Here is a 19,993-nt window from a genome sequence, read left to right as displayed (position 1 = left end):
GGAAATAAATAGTGCTCTGTCACTCTCAGGGGAAATGAGGGGAGTCACAGAGAGACAGCGGGGGTTTACCTGAAGAGAGAACAGCATCAACATCTACCTGATCAATACAAATACCTGATCAATACAAATACCTGATCAATACATCTACCTGATCAATACAAATACCTGATCAATACAAATACCTGATCAATACAAATACCTGATCAATACACATACCTGATCAATACAAATACCTGATCAATACAAATACCTGATCAATACAAATACCTGATCAATACAAATACCTTCAAGTTTTATACAACCACAGTTCAATCAAGATAAGAGATGTATTGATCCTGGAGGGAAGCAGCAACAGAAAGAGAGGGGAGAAGTACTCAGACCATGTACTTAGTAAAAGTAGAAGTACTTAGATCATGTACTTGAGTAAAAGTAGAAGTACTCAGACCATGTACTTAGTAAAAGTAGAAGTACTCAGACCATGAAACTTAGTAAAAGTAGAAGTACTTAGATCATGTACTTGAGTAAAAGTAGAAGTACTTAGATCATGTACTTAAAAGTAGAAGTACTTAGATTAGATCATGTACTTAAAAGTAAAAGTACTCAGAACTACTCAGATCTTGTACTTGAGGAAAAGTAGAAGTACTGAACTGTAGTGGGTTGTAAGTGAAGATGGTCAAATATACTCAGGGGTGTCAAACTAAAGGCCCGGGGGCCAAATCCGGCCCGTGACTTCATTTTCTGTGGCCCCACAAGAGCTTGCAAAGTTTATTATACGGTTACATGATGATTTACAGAAGCACGTTGCCCATAAACTACATGTCCCACAATGCATCTCAAATTAGACTTTACTTTCTCAGAATTTGACTTGTTTTCTTCTAAATGGTACTTTTTTTAAAATGTCACTTCCTTTTTATAAAATGTCACTTGTGTTTTTTGATTGTGACTTGTTTTCCAGAATTTGGCTTTTATTTTTAAATCATTTTGTGACATGCGCACTGAAGAGACTTGCAATTATTTATATGCATGTATTTATTTATAGAAGGACCATGCATACAAATACATTAATCTCAGCAAAGAGAAGAGATGCAATATGCCAGATTATAGCTAATAGCTAACTTCTACTTTTTCTCAAGTACATGATCTAAGTACTTCTACTTTTACTAAGTACATGGTCTGAGTACTTCTAATTTGCCCCAGACTTCTGCTTTCAGACGTAGTTAATTAGGACGTTTTTACTCTATCCAATAATAATCCAATGCAGAGGCAATAATGTCATATAATACATTATTTTATATATATATTTATATATGTATTTTTATATAGTCTTAAAGTTACAACCGGCCCTTTGAGTGCAGCCATAATGCTGATGTGGCCCGCGATTAAATTGAGTTTGACACCCCTGTACTAACTGTATATGCATGTATTTGTGCAGATGATTAATGGCACTTTTTTATCCTTTTTTAATAGTTGTTACAGCATGTTTCCTGTCTGTTTGAACTCATTGTTCAATTTAATGAGTCGAGGCGAGGAAACGACGCTGCAAAGCAAAGGAGACAAGGTGAGGAAGCGAGGCTGCAAAGCAAAGGAGACGAGGTGAGGAAGCGAGGCTGCAAAGCAAAGGAGACGAGGTGAGGAAGCGACGCTGCAAAGCAAAGGAGACGAGGTGAGGAAGCGACGCTGCAAAGCAAAGGAGACGAGGTGAGGAAGCGACGCTGCAAAGCAAAGGAGTGGTTTGTGTTTCTGCTGCCTCAGAGTAATGAAATATTAATATTTGTGTTTCAGAACTCAGTGTGAGATATTCTGGTGATCAATATGAAAAGAGGAGGTAAATAAAGGTGATCAATATGAAAAGGTAAATAAAGGTGATCAATATGAAAAGGTAAATAAAGGTGATCAATATGAAAAGGTAAATAAAGGTGATCAATATGAAAAGGTAAATAAAGGTGATCAATATAAAAAGGTAAATAAAGGTGATCAATATGAAAAGGTAAATAAAGGTGATCAATATGGAAAGAGGAGGTAAATAAAGGTGATCAATATGGAAAGGTAAATAAAGGTGATCAATATGAAAAGGTAAATAAAGGTGATCAATATGAAAAGGTAAATAAAGGTGATCAATATGAAAAGGTAAATAAAGGTGATCAATATAAAAGGTAAATAAAGGTGATCAATATGAAAAGGTAAATAAAGGTGATCAATATGAAAAGGTAAATAAAGGTGATCAATATGGAAAGGTAAATAAAGGTGATCAATATGAAAAGGTAAATAAAGGTGATCAATATGGAAAGGTAAATAAAGGTGATCAATATGAAAAGGTAAATAAAGGTGATCAATATGAAAAGGTAAATAAACGTGATCAATATGGAAAGAGGAGGTAAATAAAGGTGATCAATATGAAAAGGTAAATAAAGGTGATCAATATGGAAAGGTAAATAAAGGTGATCAATATGAAAAGGTAAATAAAGGTGATCAATATGAAAAGGTAAATAAAGGTGATCAATATGAAAAGGTAAATAAAGGTGATCAATATGAAAAGGTAAATAAAGGTGATCAATATGAAAAGGTAAATAAAGGTGATCAATATGAAAAGGTGAATAAAGGTGATCAATATGAAAAGGTAAATAAAGGTGATCAATATGAAAAGGTAAATAAAGGTGATCAATATGAAAAGGTAAATAAAGGTGATCAATATGGAAGGTAAATAAAGGTGATCAATATGAAAAGGTAAATAAAGGTGATCAATATGAAAAGGTAAATAAAGGTGATCAATATGAAAAGGTGAATAAAGGTGATCAATATGAAAAGGTAAATAAAGGTGATCAATATGGAAAGGTAACTAAAGGAAGTATTGACTGGTTTCTAAATGTGATTGAGTTTGTAAGTGAAAGTGTCTCTGATGGAAATGACTTCAGATCAATGGAAACCCAAAGGTAATGTTTGAGCCTCACTAAATGTTCCAAACAACACAGAACTGTATTATTCCCAGTCGTCATGGTAACGTCATCAGTTGCCGGGCAGATTTCACCTCAACAGGTTTCTGAAGCAGGAGCTCTGAGAACAGCTGAGTGCAGCGACACACACTGATAACACACACATTACAGAGATCAATACATCACTCAGAGTTACTTAATTTTGTTAAATGTTCCTCCATTAGAGAACATTTCCATTTGTTTCTTTTTAGAAAGCAGTAAACCATTGGATCTTTAGTTTCACATCAAATCCACTTTCCTCTAGTGTCTGAGACGCTAGTAGAAACCAATACATGTGTTGATGGAAAGACGAGAAGACGGACATTTGGGAGATGGGTTTTTATTGGAAAGTGAAACACGGACAGGAAAGGGTTAACAATGCAGAGCGACTTCATGTCACGTTCACCTCTGAACCCCAAACTAAAGAGAACGTCACAGTCCGCTGTCTATGTACACAAAACCTCCCTGTCCCTAAATCATAGCAACATTATCAAAATCACACACTATTATGTTTTAAGTAAGGGATAATGTGCAGCGAGGCGGTCATTATGGGGAAAAGAACACCCGACAGGCAGACCCGTTCTTTTCCCCATAATGACCAAGTCGCTGCACATTATCCCGCTTATTACACGGCCACATTCTCAACAAAGTAACGATATGACTCCCAATATTAATTGAAATGCTTTTATATATTTATAAAATAGTACGCTATTAATTATTTAAAATGACATACATCCGCTAAGAAAAATAGTCCGTTGTTACTGTTTGAACTACGTAGCAACGGCAGGAAGTGCTTCAATAGCGTTTTTGAGGAGCTTTTTTATTAGATTTGAAAACATCGCTGCTTGCTTTAAAAATAGCACAATTCATTATGTCAAAGCTTGGAAAGTATATCCCTGCCCTAATGCCAAAGGAACTGCACACTGAATATGTTTTGCCGTTTGATGTCTATGTCTGGACCGCTGCGTAATAAGGAGGCTTTCTGCCCGTTACTTCTCCGCTGTTTTCTTGTCCCAGTTCGAAGCATGCAGTTTGCTTTTCAGACTGTATACAGTTAAACCGGACTTCTTTCTGCAGATGTGAGCGTCGTTAACAACGGTCAATAAGTCCTTGACAGCGGTCTGTCTGTTCTGGATTAACAACGTGTCATGTGTTCAGAATTGACCAATCAGAATCGAGTATTCAACTAAGCCATGTAATAAAACCAATTAAAGAAAGATGTTATAAATAAAAAAACATACTTCTGATCCAAACATAAACAAGCTGAATATTTACACTGATACATGAACTTTGGGTGTGTGTGTGTGAGAGAGAGAGAGAGAGAGAGAGAGAGAGAGAGAGAGAGAGAGAGAGCGAGTGTGTGTGTGTGAGTGTGTGTAAATACATAATCAGAGGGAAAGCCACCTTTTGATGTGAAACCCAAATGATCCAAATAACACGATTCCTCTGTTTTCCAATCAATGAGCTATTGCTTGATTTCCAAACCCTAATATGATCAGTTATTGATCAGATGATCAGTTATTGATCAGGTGATGAATAATGAACAGTTTACGGGGAGAATGTGGTGGCAGCGCCCCCTGATGCATAACCCTAAAGACACAGAACAGAACCTGAGTCACTTCTCTGATCTGCTTCTGATCTACAGGTCAATGTTTCTAATTGGTGTTACACTATTTTATTGAACTGATGTCATTGATTTTCTAATATTTGTGTTTCTGAAAGCATCGTGCCTTTCTGAGGTCACTCGGCAGAAGGGTTTGCACTCTAAAGCTGCAGCTGGAGAGGTTTGAGAGCAGAGAAAGAGCTCTGTAGCAACAGGTGGAGAGTTGATGTGAAGCCCCTCACTCTGATGGCTGGTTCAGTCTCTCAGTGAGCTCAGAGCTGGAGGCAGGAGAGGGAGGGTTTTTATTGGCTGAAAGGAAAAGCAGAGAAAGTGTTTCAATCCACCGCCCCGTACACAACAAGGAACTAGACCACACTGATTATCCCTGTAGAAAACACACCAAGTGCTTTCCATATCCACATTACACTGAGCTCTGAGTTTGATCTGCTACCTCAAAGCCTTACATTAACAACCCTGAGAACTCATGAGACAAGGTTTCTGATTGGTCTCTCACCGTTCCTCTTCCTGTAAACCAGGAATACAATCCCAGCGATGATGAGGAGAGCGAGAGCAGCCACTACAGCACCGATGATGATGAAGAGGAGGAGTGGATTCTCTGTGGAGCAGAAACAACAGGAAGTCTCAATCTGAATGGAGGAAGGAAGCTTCTTCAGGATGGGCATCAGGTCTGAGGCTCCTGAAGGGCCCCTTTCTCCTTGTGGTGTCATGCTGGTTTTGTCTTGAACCATTCTTAGTCTCTCTCCCCTGAGACCCATGTTTCAGGAGAGAGAGACTATGACATGTTGTCAGGGTCTGTTGATTGTTAGTAACCGTTGAGCCGTTGTGATGCAGTCTTACCTCTGTTGGTCCTGATCACAGCTGAGCCCAGTACGATGACGTGGTCCTTCACCCCAGAGAGCTGGAACACACATCGGTACTTGTCCCAGTGTTCAGCGGAGAATGAGGAGACGTCCAGGTCCACGCTCATCTGGAAGGATCCGTCGTGGTTGGGCAGGATCTCTCCGTGGTCCACGTTGTCGTGAAGCTCCTCTCCGTCTCTGGTCCAGAACATGAGGGCTCTGTCCGGGTAGAAACCTGTAGCGTGGCAGCTGACTGGAGAGGAGGGGAACTTCTGGAGCAGAGACACTGAGGGGATCTCTGCACAAACACACTTTAGAGGTTATTGACTCACAGTGATATCACTACAGGGAGTTATGATGTACTGTGAGCATCACTGAAGGAGAACACAGAGTCAGTGTTTCAGAGAAATTGGTTAAATAAAGACTTTCTTCTCAGTTTTATATAATTTAATATCAAATACTGTTTAGTGTTGTTCAGATTAAAGAAGCACGTTGAATATTTCCTCTTAGACTTTTGGAAATTAAGATCTTTTTCTATTTCCTGACATTTAAATGTGTAAACAATTCATTTATTGATCTGTAAAATAGTCATTACTTCATCTATACTGACAAGAATATTAAGTTTGATCCCAAAATAAGTAGAAGAGCAACAGATGAGATTATCTCCACTGTACTGTGTAGTGCTATAGTACCATTCACTGATTAGTTGATCAAAAGGAAGTTAATTACAACACGTCTGATTATAAAATAACAGTTTAAGTTCTTTATTAAAGAAATATACCAAACATTTTATAGCTCCAGTTTTTTTAAATATAAGTATTTTGGTCTTAAATCCTTTACGGACAGAAAGGCTGCGTACGATGAAACACGGACAGCTACACACCAACATATTCAGATTTATTACACGATGCTCACACTACGCCTGTTTCATCATGTGAAGATGAAATGGTGTCTTCTGTCTCCATATCCCAGAATAATACACAGAGTGAGACACAGAGTGAGACACAGAGTGAGACACAGAGTGAGACACAGAGTGTGAGACACAGAGTGAGACACAGAGTGAGACACAGAGTGAGACACAGAGTGAGACAGAGAATGAGACACAGAGTGAGACACAGAGTGAGACACAGAGTGAGACATGTGTTGTAATGTCAGAAACCCAGGAGACATGAACATGGAGGTGTTTATGAAACTCCATCAGGTCATGTGACTCTACCTGTTCTCATCAGAGAGCTCCTCCCAAGGTTCACATACTTCTTCAGATACTCAGGACACCTATGGGTGAAGTAGTTCTTCTTCTGGGCCATATAACCTTTGTTCTTCTCCCACTTCTGTTTGGTGAGGACAGCCTGTGGTCTTGGAGCGATGTATGACTCTGTCTCCAGGTCCAGTATTATGAAGTCTTCTCCATCAAAACCATAGTGTTGATAACCTTTGACCTCACCAGTCTCATCATCCCAATCACAGCCGTACATCTTCTGGTAAATGTGGACAGCTGAGAGGGAGGGAGAGAGAGAGAGAGAGAGAGAGAGAGAGAGAGAGAGAGATGGAGAGAGGGAGAGAGCGAGGGAGGTGAAGAGAGGGAGAGAGAGGGGGAGAGAGAGAGAGAGAGAGAGAGAGAGGGAGAGAGAGAGAGAGGGAGAGAGAGAGAGAGAGAGAGAGAGAGTATCACAATATCACTCGCTTCTACCTGTGTGTGTGTGTGTGTGTGTGTGTGTGTGTGTGTGTGTGTGTGTGTGTGTGTGTGTGTGTGTGTGTGTGTGTGTGTGTACAGGATGAAGATCTAAACAACATATTATCAGTAGAAGGTGTAACATGAACTAACCTCCAGTTTGGTTGAAGCGCTGCTTTAAGATTTCAATGCCGACTTTGAAGACCTGCTGGTTACCCAGAAAGCCCTGAGTGCTCTTCTCCCAGTACTGAGGATCCTCTGCTGTGATGTTGTTCATCCAGTCCTGTTTGGGTTCTGCTCTCTTGGTGTTGCTGTCGTAATGCATCATCTCAACTTCATCAACCAACCCAACCACCACATACTCTGGGAAGTTTGGGACTCCAGAGGACCCAGTCTCGAAATACTTCACAGAGTGAGTCCCTGTGAGAGAATAATAATGTAATAACTTCAGTCATTAAAATCTCCAAACAATGTTTATCTCCCACATACAGATTTAAAAAGAAATACAGTACATCCGTTATACTAATACACTTTCTCTTCAGTACATTCACAAAAAGCAAATACATAGAAACATATTTGCTGCATAAACTATTCTCTTTCATATTCCTGTTGATTTGTGTTGAAATAAGAATATACAGAATAATGAAATATAAAAGAACACATGATGTAACCATGCAGAAGTGTGTCTCTCCTTCTCAGTGAACAGGCTTCTCTAAGTCAGAGCTGCAGATCTCAACGTGAAGAGAAACTCCAGTTCACTTTCTAGCATCTGGAGTCCTTTCTTCTTCAGGATGCTTCATTCCTAAATGACACTCTCTGATTCTTTTGAGATCTGAAATCACAAACCTCTGACTGAATATATCTGCTGCACGACTCTCTAAGATTCTTTCTGATATTCACCAGATTGAACCCTTTGCTCTTTATGAAATCCCTCAACTCTATCATATAAGTGACGAATGACATCTCGTGTTTCTTCCTCCTGAGGGTTTGAGTTTAAACTTTGTATTCAGTGAGTTCTTTAAAGATAACACGTGCGTCTCTTACACAGTTTATAAGTGGGCCTTATTTCATGAAACCACTTTCATCTGGATTTCTGTCAGTAAATGATTATCTTTGAGTTTAAATTCAGATTTATTAAATACATATTCTTTTACAATCTTTCCAAAAAGAAATCTACGTACCTTTCCCAACATAAAACACAAACATGAAACCCCACTTTGGGAATAAAGAGCGTAGCTACATCAGTTGGTGCTATTTTAAAATAGAGAAACAGAAAGCAACTGGATCCAGATTCCCTCGTGTTGTTTGGGAACAGGATACGAACGGAGCGTTTCAGTTTGAGATCAAGTGTTTGTTCAAAGTGTCAGAGAAACCCTGCACCTCTCAGAGCGTGGCCTTTCTGCTCAGCCACCTGCACGAGTACATATATCTGTGATACATGAATACATATATCTGTAATACATGAATACATATATCTGTGATACATGAATACATATATCTGTGATACATGAATACATATATCTGTAATACATGGATACATATATCTGTGATACATGAATACATATATCTGTAATACATGGATACATATATCTGTGATACATGAATACATATATCTGTAATACATGAATACATATATCTGTAATACATGAATACATATATCTGTAATACATGAATACATATATCTGTGATACATGAATACATATATCTGTAATACATGGATACATATATCTGTGATACATGAATACATATATCTGTAATACATGAATACATATATCTGTAATACATGAATACATATATCTGTAATACATGAATACATATATCTGTAATACATGAATACATATATCTGTAATACATGAATACATATATCTGTAATACATGAATACATATATCTGTAATACATGAATACATATATCTGTAATAAATGGATACATATATCTGTAATACATGAATACATATATCTGTGATACATGAATACATATATCTGTGATACATGAATACATATATCTGTGATACATTAATACATATATCTGTAATACATTAATACATATATCTGTAATACATGGATACATATATCTGTAATACATGAATACATATATCTGTAATACATGAATACATATATCTGTAATACATGAATACATATATCTGTAATACATGAATACATATATCTGTAATACATGGATACATATATCTGTGATACATGAATACATATATCTGTGATACATGAATACATATATCTGTGATACATGAATACATATATCTGTGATACATGAATACATATATCTGTAATACATGAATACATATATCTGTAATACATGAATACATATATCTGTAATACATGGATACATATATCTGTAATACATGAATACATAGATCTGTAATACATGAAGACATATATCTGTAATACATGAATACATATATCTGTAATACATGAATACATATATCTGTAATACATGAATACATATATCTGTAATACATGAATACATATATCTGTAATACATGAATACATATATCTGTGATACATGAATACATATATCTGTAATACATGAATACATATATCTGTAATACATGAATACATATATCTGTAATACATAAATACATATATCTGTAATACATATATCTGTAATACATGAATACATATATCTGTAATACATGGATACATATATCTGTAATACATGAATACATATATCTGTAATACATGAATACATATATCTGTAATACAGGAATACATATATCTGTAATACATGAATACATATATCTGTAATACATGAATACATATATCTGTAATACATGAATACATATATCTGTAATACATGAATACATATATCTGTAATACATATATCTGTAATACATGAATACATATATCTGTAATACATGAATACATATATCTGTAATACATGAATACATATATCTGTAATACATGAATATCCAGAACTAACAGCAGCTCCTGATTTATGGATCTACTAAACAGCATCATATAGTTCTCTCAGTACGTGAGTGATTCTACAATTTAGGGTACATTCCATGTCCATTGATGTCCATTGATGATAATTATAATTATTCCAACTATTTTCTTCAAAAATATCATATTTTGCCTATTATTGGAAAGCATGTTATAATATCACACAAACTTTATGTGCATCCTATGCTTTATTTACCTTGAAATGTGTCATGATGTTCTTAAATTGTCAGTTTTTGCTCTGTCCGTTTTTCAGTTGAGGGTGTCTTGGTTTCAAAATAATGAATAAAAACCATTAAAGTAAATAAAAAAAAGTATTCATTTATTTCAAAAGTCTAAATACTAAAGAATAATAACATCTTTTTAATTGATTTCCTCCTTTAAATAATTTAAATATCTTAATATATGAATGTCCGCAAAAGTTCTGTCAACTATGTTACTAACAGAACTCCCCCATTTAACTCACCAGCATCACATGATGCCATGTTCCTCTTTGGCAGACATTTTGAACACACTGTGGTGATTGTCCTCTAATTTTTTACAATATTTTATGTATAATAGCACATTGTCAATGAGTATATTCATTGACCATCAACAATGTTACGTACATTGTTATGGTTTACAATTGTTTAATGATTTTAATTCAATTATATGTTCAAATGTGATGTTAACCTGTTCAAGAAAATGACATGTGGTCATCCAAGCAAGGCCTACCATTGAAATGATGGGTCAAAATAGGGAAATTGTCAACTAGGTTACCTGTCAACTAAGTTACCCAGTACTGTAATAACTGTAGTAACAGTTATTACATTTATATCAAATAAAATAAAAAAATGTTTAAGCTTTGCAACCAGTGGATATGTTACACTGAGGAATATACTAACTTGAACCACTGATTGTTCTATTGAGAAAGAACACTTTCTTTGTACTGTTTTGTTGATGTGAAATGCACCCTAAATTATAGAATCACTCACATGTCAGTATCAGTGTGATGTTCTCTCAGTATGCAGTACTACAGTCAAGCAGACATGTAAACAACAACAACAGGAACTTGATATTGATGTTGACCTCGTTGAATTATGATTAGATTCCCAGAGATCTATCGATAGGCGCTTTCACACCGCAGTACTTTTCCCACTTTAGTTCCGATATAGTTCCGAAATGTTGCGTTCACACCCAAAAAATCCGGAACTAAAATGATTCATAGTGTAAATACTTCACTTTGTTTATAACCGCATATGTACAGTATATATGTTATATTATGAACGCCCTTTATTACTTGTTTTGTACTTTTGGTTTGATGCCAACGACACGCGGACGCTCTCTCTCTCTCTCTCTCTCTCTCTCTCTCTCTCTCTCTCTCTCTCTCTCTCTCTCTCTCTCTCTCTCTCTCTCTCTCTCTCTCTCTCTCTCTTAACACTTGATTATATTTCACATCATTCATCCACATCTGTAAAGTAACTAAAGGTATTAAATACATGTAGTGGAGTAAAAGTACACCATTTACCTCTGAACTGTAGTGGAGTACAAGTACACCATTTAAGACTATCACACTTTAAACTCACACAGCCCATAAACACATGAAGCACTTCTTATTTCCCAACGTAAAGAATCAAAAGACTCACGTGCAGATGTGCAGTGTGGGCCTACTATTTCCAGGAGAAGCAGAAACAGCAACATCTTCATCTTCATCTTGATCTCACGAGGCTTTCTGTGTGAAAGGTTCTTTATCCACAGAAACACAGCCGTCCTTTCTGCAGAGCGGGATGTCAATGAGAGACACACAGAAGGGAGGTAACACCAGCTCCGTCTGAGCCAATGAGAATTCAGTCTGAGCGTCGCGTCACTTGTTGCCAAGCGGCAAACTCTGGGGAAGAGCCGGGACGCCAATACGGAAGTGCCACAAACTGCAGTTCATATATTGGCCGATAGGCGATGATTGCAGAAAGGAGCAATTTCCATAGACCCCAATGTTAAAATGCCCAATTTCACAGCAGAAAAAAAACGTTTCTAGCCCTGGCTCCAATACATTTTATTATGTATATAGTTAGATTCCACCTTCGTGATTATGAATCTGTGAGTGAATTGTTTTCTAACGCGACCCTTTTATTTATATTAGGTCTTAAAGTTTTTGCATAAATTAGGGCGTGGTCACATTGAGTGACAGCTCTGTCAAGTGACTGCTGCTGTTAGCTTTTTGTCTCTCTGCTAGCTGCTCCGTCCGTGAAGCTACAGGGACTCTGCCTGGTCAGTTCATCCAGGGAACACAACTTGATCCCGGCCGTGTTTGTTTGTTCTTCATGCTTATATATCGGACTATTGTGACTCGCTCTGCGGTTAAAACAGACGGTGCATGAATGCCGTTTTGCGGTAAGTGAAATTCGAGTACTTTATTTATGTGTTTATGATTTTAATCAGCTACGTAATGAATGTTAAGGCTTGGGTTTGCGTGTAAGCGAGTGGTAGCTATGCTCAAGTATGTAGACAAGCTAACGTCAAAGTAGTGTATGTGAAATCAACCTCACAATAAGATGTGTGTATATTACAATTATTAATGTCATATTTCAAGATGATTACTTAGATATTACAATATGGTTGGTTGAGCTGGAGTTCATTATTGAGTTTACACGTTAACGTCACAGTCATCTGAAGAACGAACCCAAACCTTGTTGTTTTTATTAATTGCATTACCAAATTGGTATCAAATAAACAGTAAGCATTGGTAACACAACTTCCAAAGTTACAGTAAAATAAAAAAAAACCCTGACTCGGACAATACACAATCCAACATGTTCAACAGAAGAGAATAAGTTATATTGTTTGTACACATGGTTCTTTACATATATATCTGTTTGTTTAAAGTGTCCAGGTGATGCAGACAGGCTGGACCAGAGAGTGAGAGACAGAACTGGACTCCTCACAGCAGTGAACTTCAGCACAGGTACAAATACTCTTTTTTCATACTGTACAAAGAATCAAGAAAGATATTGGTTTAAATAAATGAAGTATTGACTTTAATACACTGATATACATTCCATTAAACAATACTAAATACTAGATCACCTACACATCAGTGAAGTTGAGGGTTTTTTCCATGCAAAGGGTTACATTTAGATGTTAACAAGCAATATGACTGTCAGCTTTCTAATTTAAGGTATTGAAGGCAAAGCTATTAGTGACAACTGCTATTTATCTCTCAATATTGTCTGTAAAAAACGTGGTAAAAGTTATGATTTCAGTGAGAGAACAGAGCAAGCTTCTACAGTTGCACTAAGTTTTGATAACAGTTAAATATTATTTTGATAATAAAATATATTTCAATGTTGATGAATGTCATACTGTTCATTCATAATCTGATTGTCTTTGTAGCTCACTGTTGAAATAAAATAAAACATTACAATTACAAAATAATTATATCTACAGCCCCTAAACACAAACACACCTCTTTCATAAATAACACACTTCTGCAATAATATGTTTCCTGTAATTTTTGTTAGGAAAGGACATGCCTGAAAGACACGACTCAACATTTTCTCCTTCTCTGAGGGTCAAGAAGAACATCCAAGAGGAAAATTAAAAGCTGATGTTATGAGATTTTAAGACCAGTACAGGACATTCACTAAGAAACTACTTTTATTGTGAAGTCAGCTGATCGAATGCACCTATTTCCACATCTACACTCCATCAGCTGATTAATTCTATTTGCCTCACTTTATGAGCTTCACAACACTTGTACCTTGTACCGCAGAGTTTGCAACGCAAATAAATGGGGCCAATCTTCAGTCAGATGTGAATGTGTAATCTAACATTTTCAGTAAGAATAATGGACAAAAGGAGTGCAAATACAAATTCAATTTATTGAAATCTGAACCAAAAGTTAATCAAACATGTTTTAAATAAAAAAGCACATATGGACAGAAGGTGTAAACCTATTAAATGTATAAGTAAACACATTTAGTCAAATAAAGTGACAGACAAGGCCTGATCAGGTGGTATCAGCTATGCATGGGCTCCTCCATCAGGCCTGGTCCTCCTCACAGAGGAAATACCCTCAGTCCTCTCCAAACCAACAGACTGGACGTCCATCACACGGAGGTTTCTCCCTGAAGTCTCTGCAGCTCTCTGGACACCACGCTGTCTCAATCCGTCCACACTGAATATGAGAGGGGAAAATGAAAATAATAAATGCTTTAGACAATAAGAAATATAAAGTTGACTGTTGAGTTGCTCAGTTTTTTTAGATTGTCAATACTATTACTGTATAACTAATATCCCAGGTTAAGAGGCACCTTCAAATAAAGATTGGTCTTTAAATACATTTTGTCTTTTGAATTGTTTGTCTAAAGTCAAGGATCTAGAACTGGTACTTATAGTTTTAATGATACAGTCTGGTTATAATGCAGTTTGGAGGAGGCCTCACAGGTAAGAGCACTAACTAGCTACCATCACATGCACCTTAGCTTAACTTAAATGTATTAAACGTATAATTAAGTGATAGCAAAATATAAATAACTAATGTCATGCAAACATATTAATATTTGCTTGATTCCAGTGTTGCATTTAGCACATTGCATACAAACGTTAAGGGATTTTAAGATTCTGAAGTATTATGCTAAAAACTCAATAACTTAGATTATTATTTATAGTTTTGCTGAATAGTTTCATGTCCGCTTACCTTAGAAACGTAAAATGTGACGGCAGTGTGCTGATGGGGAAGCATGTTAGCTTAGCTTCTTAGCTTGAGCTAGCTCTGTTACTTCCCAGCTGGAGGCAGAAGGTCCCGCCTCGGCTCCGCCTCTTTGCCCTTATTTGGAGCAGGCTGGAGCAGGCGGGAGTTAGACTCAGACGTCACTGTCGAGCCGTTAGTGGCCGACTCCGCCTACTAACGGCTTCTCGGCAACTCTGCAGAATCCTATGGGTGACGTCACGGACCCTACGTCCATTTATATATACAGTCTATGCTTGTTGCTCGGTAAATCTGCCTCACTCAGGTTGTGTATCGAAAGTGATTCTACAGATCAGATACTCTGCAGTCTGGGGTGGAGGGGCAGTAGGGTCTCACTGTTCTGTGTGCCATTGACTTTAGAGTGAGTCATGTGAGAGTGTGTTATTTGACACAGACCTAGCACACTAGTGGTGGTGTTCCTGGATTTGAACTCACAACCTTCCGATCTTCAGCCCACCTCACTATCCATTAGACCAGGGGTTTTCAAAGTGTGGGAAGGTGAGCCTCCCCTCAGAGAACATAAGAACAGCCGCGCCCCCCCCTCCCAATTATTATTGCTATTATTATTATTATTATTATTATTGTTGTTGCTATAATGCAGGGGTATTATTATCCAGTGGAATGCCCTTACCTACTGGCCTAGTTAAATCAAAGTGGTTACTTATTTTTGTCTGGGCAGTGTAGTTTTACACACCGTCTTACATGACTTTCTCAGGGCAGAACCCCACAAAGAAAAAGATATATGTACACACGTAAGGTCATCATCTTAACAGTTTTTTATGCTCGAGTCATCCGTGAGCAGAGCATCAAGTTGGCTATTACAGCTGAATGCGGCGATTACCATCTTGTTCAGCAAAACGCCTCACAAACGTATTAAGATCCAAAGCTTTAGTGCGTTTTGATTCAATGCTGAGTACAGCCAAACTTGACAGTCTCTTCTCTGTCATTGTAGACCGCAAATACCTTATTCCTTCCGTGTACTTGGGTCCGAATGCTTTTCGTTTTCTGCCGCCCGTTCAATTGAAATCGCCGCCAATCACATTTCCTCGCTCGCGCCAGGGTTACAAGGCTCGCGTCTTGTGCTGCATTCACTTGCACTCGGACATCAGGGATTTTCTCTGATAAATGTCCGATGAGCCACAACTTTTATTTCAAAACAAAGCTGCCAACTGGGATGGCCAGACGCTGTCTCCTCTCTCACTTTAGGTAACTTCACTAAAATTCGATCCATGTTGCCGCTCGCATAAAGTTAGCTGAAGTTAACGAGCTAGATTTCACTGTTTCACTTTATTTTTTTCTCACGCTGCGCCTCCCCTGAAGCTCTCTGGCGCCCCCCAGGGGAGGCGCGCCTCACACTTTGAAAACCGCTGCTGTAGATGATATTGGTGTATCTGTGTCTGTTCTTCAGGGCGACAGAGGTTTGTTGGGGGTACCAGGACCATCAGGCCCTCCTGGGATTGGACTCTATGGACCCAAGGTCAAGGTTCAAGGTTCAAGGTTCAAGGTTCTTTATTGTCAATCTGACATAGCTACAGAGTAATTATGCAGTTGAAAATCTTATGTCACAGGCTTCTCCAACAATGCAACATAATAACATAACATAATAACAATAAGAGCAAGAGCAATACAAAAATAATAATAGTTATAAAAATGAAATAAAGTTATGATGTGGAATAGTGCAGTATGAGTCTATATACAAGTTATTGGAATGATATATATATATATATATATATATCATGTCAGTGTGTGTTTCAAAACCCTCTCTATTTCATCATGAGTTTATGAAGCCTTGTATTTTTAAAGTACCGTGATGTGTTGTATCCTCAGGGCTCTACGGGGCAGATTTGACCTTCAGGCCTGATGGGGCCTCCAGGAGAAGGCATCCAGGGGCCAAAGGTAGGACATGCATGTGATACAGAACATTTTGAGACTGTTTGAGCTCTAAAAACTGCTTTTACACGAGTCCAGAGTTCACCAAAACGTCCTCATAACGGCAGAGCCCATTGAGGGGCCGCCTGGTCGTCAGGAGGGATAATCCTTCACTCTCAAATGTAGGTTTTTGCCCATGGACAGTTTGACCTGTCGACCCTCTGATTGGTGGAAAACCATTTAATCTGCGGAGCCACAAAACATCCTGATCAAAACCCTTGACGAGCCTCGTCATTATTATCGTCCTACGACACGTTGTGATTGGCTGAGAATAAGAGCATATGAAGCACAGACCATCTATTTCTATTTATTATTTCTTTGAGAAAGGTGCAGGTCATATCAGATTACTTTCTCCTCCCTGCTCCTTTTCGGGTACGGTGTGTTTATAGAGACAAGTTCTGTAGATAATTGTTATCCATTAAGTTCTGCATACCATGAAGGAACAAATACAAATGAAATCAAATGATGTTGGTCTGCACGGATCGGTTCGATACCTATCCTTGATGACCAACATAATACAGTTATCAATAATAATAATTATACTCTCTGATCCATTAAACTGTCCATTCTATAGATGACCACTGTCTCCTTTTATATCTCTAGCCTTTGCTTTTCCCTCAAACGATGTTTACATTGTGGATTGTTTATTTCTCTTTTAATGTCTCTAATGTAACGCCTTGTCTGTTTATGCGGCTGCAACGCAAACATTTCCCACATTGGGATCAATAAAGTATTTCTTATCTTGTTTCTTATCTTACCTCAAACCCCTCCGTAGTGTCCTCTCCATGGACAGGACTTCAGGATGTCCCTGCATGCCGATGATACCCTCGTGTTGTTTACCAATTGACCTTTTCTTATTCGTAGGGAGAGCCTGGCTTCAAGGGGCCGATGGGTCCTCGGGGGCTTCCAGGGGATGGAGTACCAGGGGAGAAGGTACTCACATTTACACAGAACTACACTTTGCCTCTTGGTACTGAACTGGAGAAGAGGTTTAGTTTCTCTGCTCCTGAGGCTTTGAAGCAGCTGCAAAGAGAGATGAGACTCAGAGAGCTGAGACTCAGAGAGCTGAGACTCAGAGAGCTGAGACTCAGAGAGATGCTTTCTTTAAAGGTCACCTATTCTTCATGTCTCTTCTTCATCAACATGTGTCCCCTCTTCTTCATGTCTCTTCTTCATCAACATGTGTCCCCTCTTCTTCATGTCCCCTCTTCTTCATGTCTCTTCTACATCAACATGTGTCCCCTCTTCTTCATGTCTCTTCTACATCAACATGTGTCCCCTCTTCTTCATGTCTCTTCTTCATCAACATGTGTCCCCTCTTCTTCATGTCTCTTCTACATCAACATGTGTCCCCTCTTCTTCATGTCTCTTCTTCATCAACATGTGTCCCCTCTTCTTCATGTCTCTTCTACATCAACATGTGTCCCCTCTTCTTCATGTCTCTTCTACATCAACATGTGTCCCCTCTTCTTCATGTCTCTTCTACATCAACATGTGTCCCCTCTTCTTCATGTCTCTTCTACATCAACATGTGTCCCCTCTTCTTCATGTCTCTTCTACATCAACATGTGTCCCCTCTGTGTAAAGAGACTCTGAAAGTTTCAGGAACAAAGATTCTCTCTCTTTTTGTCCTGATCCATTTATATAAAAACCTGTCTGAAAATGAGCTGATCAGATTTTGGCCACTTTATGATGTCATAACGATGTTTTGGCTTGTGTAACCATTAGCCAATCAGCAACCAAGGTAACCCCCCCCCCTAAAGGGACATGAAAAAAAAAAAAAAGAGAGCGAGAAAGAAAAAAGAGTCGGGATAACGGGTTAGTATCTCGTGCGCACGAGAAAGTATCTTGTGAAAAAAAAAAAAAAAGAAGATAAAAAAAAAAAAACTCGGGACAATAGTTTAAGAGACATGAGAAAAAATAAAGTCAAGAAAACGTGCGCACGAGAAACTAACCCGTTATCCTGACTTTATTTTTTCTCTCTCTCTTTATTGATTTTTTTTCCATGGCCCTTTAGGGCTGTAGAATTTTTCATCCGAGTTCATCCGGACACACCGAGGCTCTGGTGAAAGGTCAAAGGTGAGATTATACAAATAAAATAAATAATAAGACTCAAGACTAAGTGAAGCGAAGCAACAATATGAAACCCTATCAAATAAAGTCAATTTATAGGTTCAACAAAAACAAAAAGATAATAGTAATAAAAACATCATAATTCTAATAAAGATTAAAACCAACGTAAAAGGAAATGTTGCTATTAAAACTGTTAAATAAATAATGTAAGATAAAACCCTTTAAAATTAATAAAACAAACAATATAAAAGTAGGTGAATAATAAAGACTAAAAGACCATTTCAAGGAAAAAACGGGGAAATCGAATCAATAGATTAAATGTCGTGACTATAACACGAAATGCCGTGAGACTGGGTTGGTTGTTAAATGACGCACTAGTAATATTATAATTGTAATAGATTATAGCGTAGCCTTTGAATCAGTGTTGGTAAAACCTGGTCAGGTGAGTTGAGAATTCAGCAGGAGAGGACTCTTTAAAGTAGAGACACTACACACTGATATACACCTGAACATCAGCAGGAGAGGACTCTTTAAAGTAGAGACACTACACACTGATATACACCTGAACATCAGCAGGAGAGGACTCTTTAAAGTAGAGGCACTACATACTGATATACACCTGAACATCAGCAGGAGAGGACTCTTTAAAGTAGAGACACTACATACTGATATACACCTGAACATCAGCAGGAGAGGACTCTTTAAAGTAGAGACACTACACACACTGATATACACCTGAACATCAGCAGGAGAGGACTCTTTAAAGTAGAGACACTACACACACTGATATACACCTGAACATCAGCAGGAGAGGACTCTTTAAAGTAGAGACACTACATACTGATATACACCTGAACATCAGCAGGAGAGGACTCTTTAAAGTGGAGACACTACATACTGATATACACCTGAACATCAGCAGGAGAGGACTCTTTAAAGTAGAGACACTACATACTGATATACACCTGAACATCAGCAGGAGAGGACTCTTTAAAGTAGAGACACTACACACTGATATACACCTGAACATCAGCAGGAGAGGACTCTTTAAAGTAGAGACACTACATACTGATATACACCTGAACATCAGCAGGAGAGGACTCTTTAAAGTAGAGACACTACACACACTGATATACACCTGAACATCAGCAGGAGAGGACTCTTTAAAGTAGAGACACTACACACACTGATATACACCTGAACAT

At 37.9% G+C, this 19,993-nt stretch overlaps 1 protein-coding gene across 2 annotated transcripts in view; it reads right to left on the bottom strand.

Annotated features, from left to right (window-relative positions):
- LOC117482819 (major histocompatibility complex class I-related gene protein-like) overlaps positions 1 to 11,854 on the bottom strand; it is a 39,139-nt gene extending 27,285 nt beyond the window's left edge. The window contains exons 1-6 of one of the 2 annotated variants that reach the window (XM_034131023.1): positions 11,686 to 11,852; positions 7,258 to 7,524; positions 6,649 to 6,927; positions 5,431 to 5,730; positions 5,087 to 5,188; positions 4,146 to 4,881 (exon numbers count right to left, since the gene is read on the bottom strand). In XM_034131023.1, the coding sequence (XP_033986914.1) occupies positions 4,811 to 4,881; positions 5,087 to 5,188; positions 5,431 to 5,730; positions 6,649 to 6,927; positions 7,258 to 7,524; positions 11,686 to 11,752 (1,086 nt within the window). In that variant the 5' untranslated portion in view covers positions 11,753 to 11,852 and the 3' untranslated portion in view covers positions 4,146 to 4,810. Of the gene's footprint in view, positions 1 to 4,145; positions 4,882 to 5,086; positions 5,189 to 5,430; positions 5,731 to 6,648; positions 6,928 to 7,257; positions 7,525 to 11,685 lie in introns of those variants that run through there. The other variant, XM_034131024.1, reaches the window with a different exon arrangement.
- Positions 11,855 to 19,993: the final 8,139 nt, after the last annotated feature.

Source organism: Trematomus bernacchii, unplaced genomic scaffold (genome assembly GCF_902827165.1).
Source record: "Trematomus bernacchii unplaced genomic scaffold, fTreBer1.1, whole genome shotgun sequence".
Lineage (NCBI taxonomy): Eukaryota > Metazoa > Chordata > Actinopteri > Perciformes > Nototheniidae > Trematomus > Trematomus bernacchii.
This window is presented reverse-complemented; position numbering and strand designations above follow the sequence as displayed.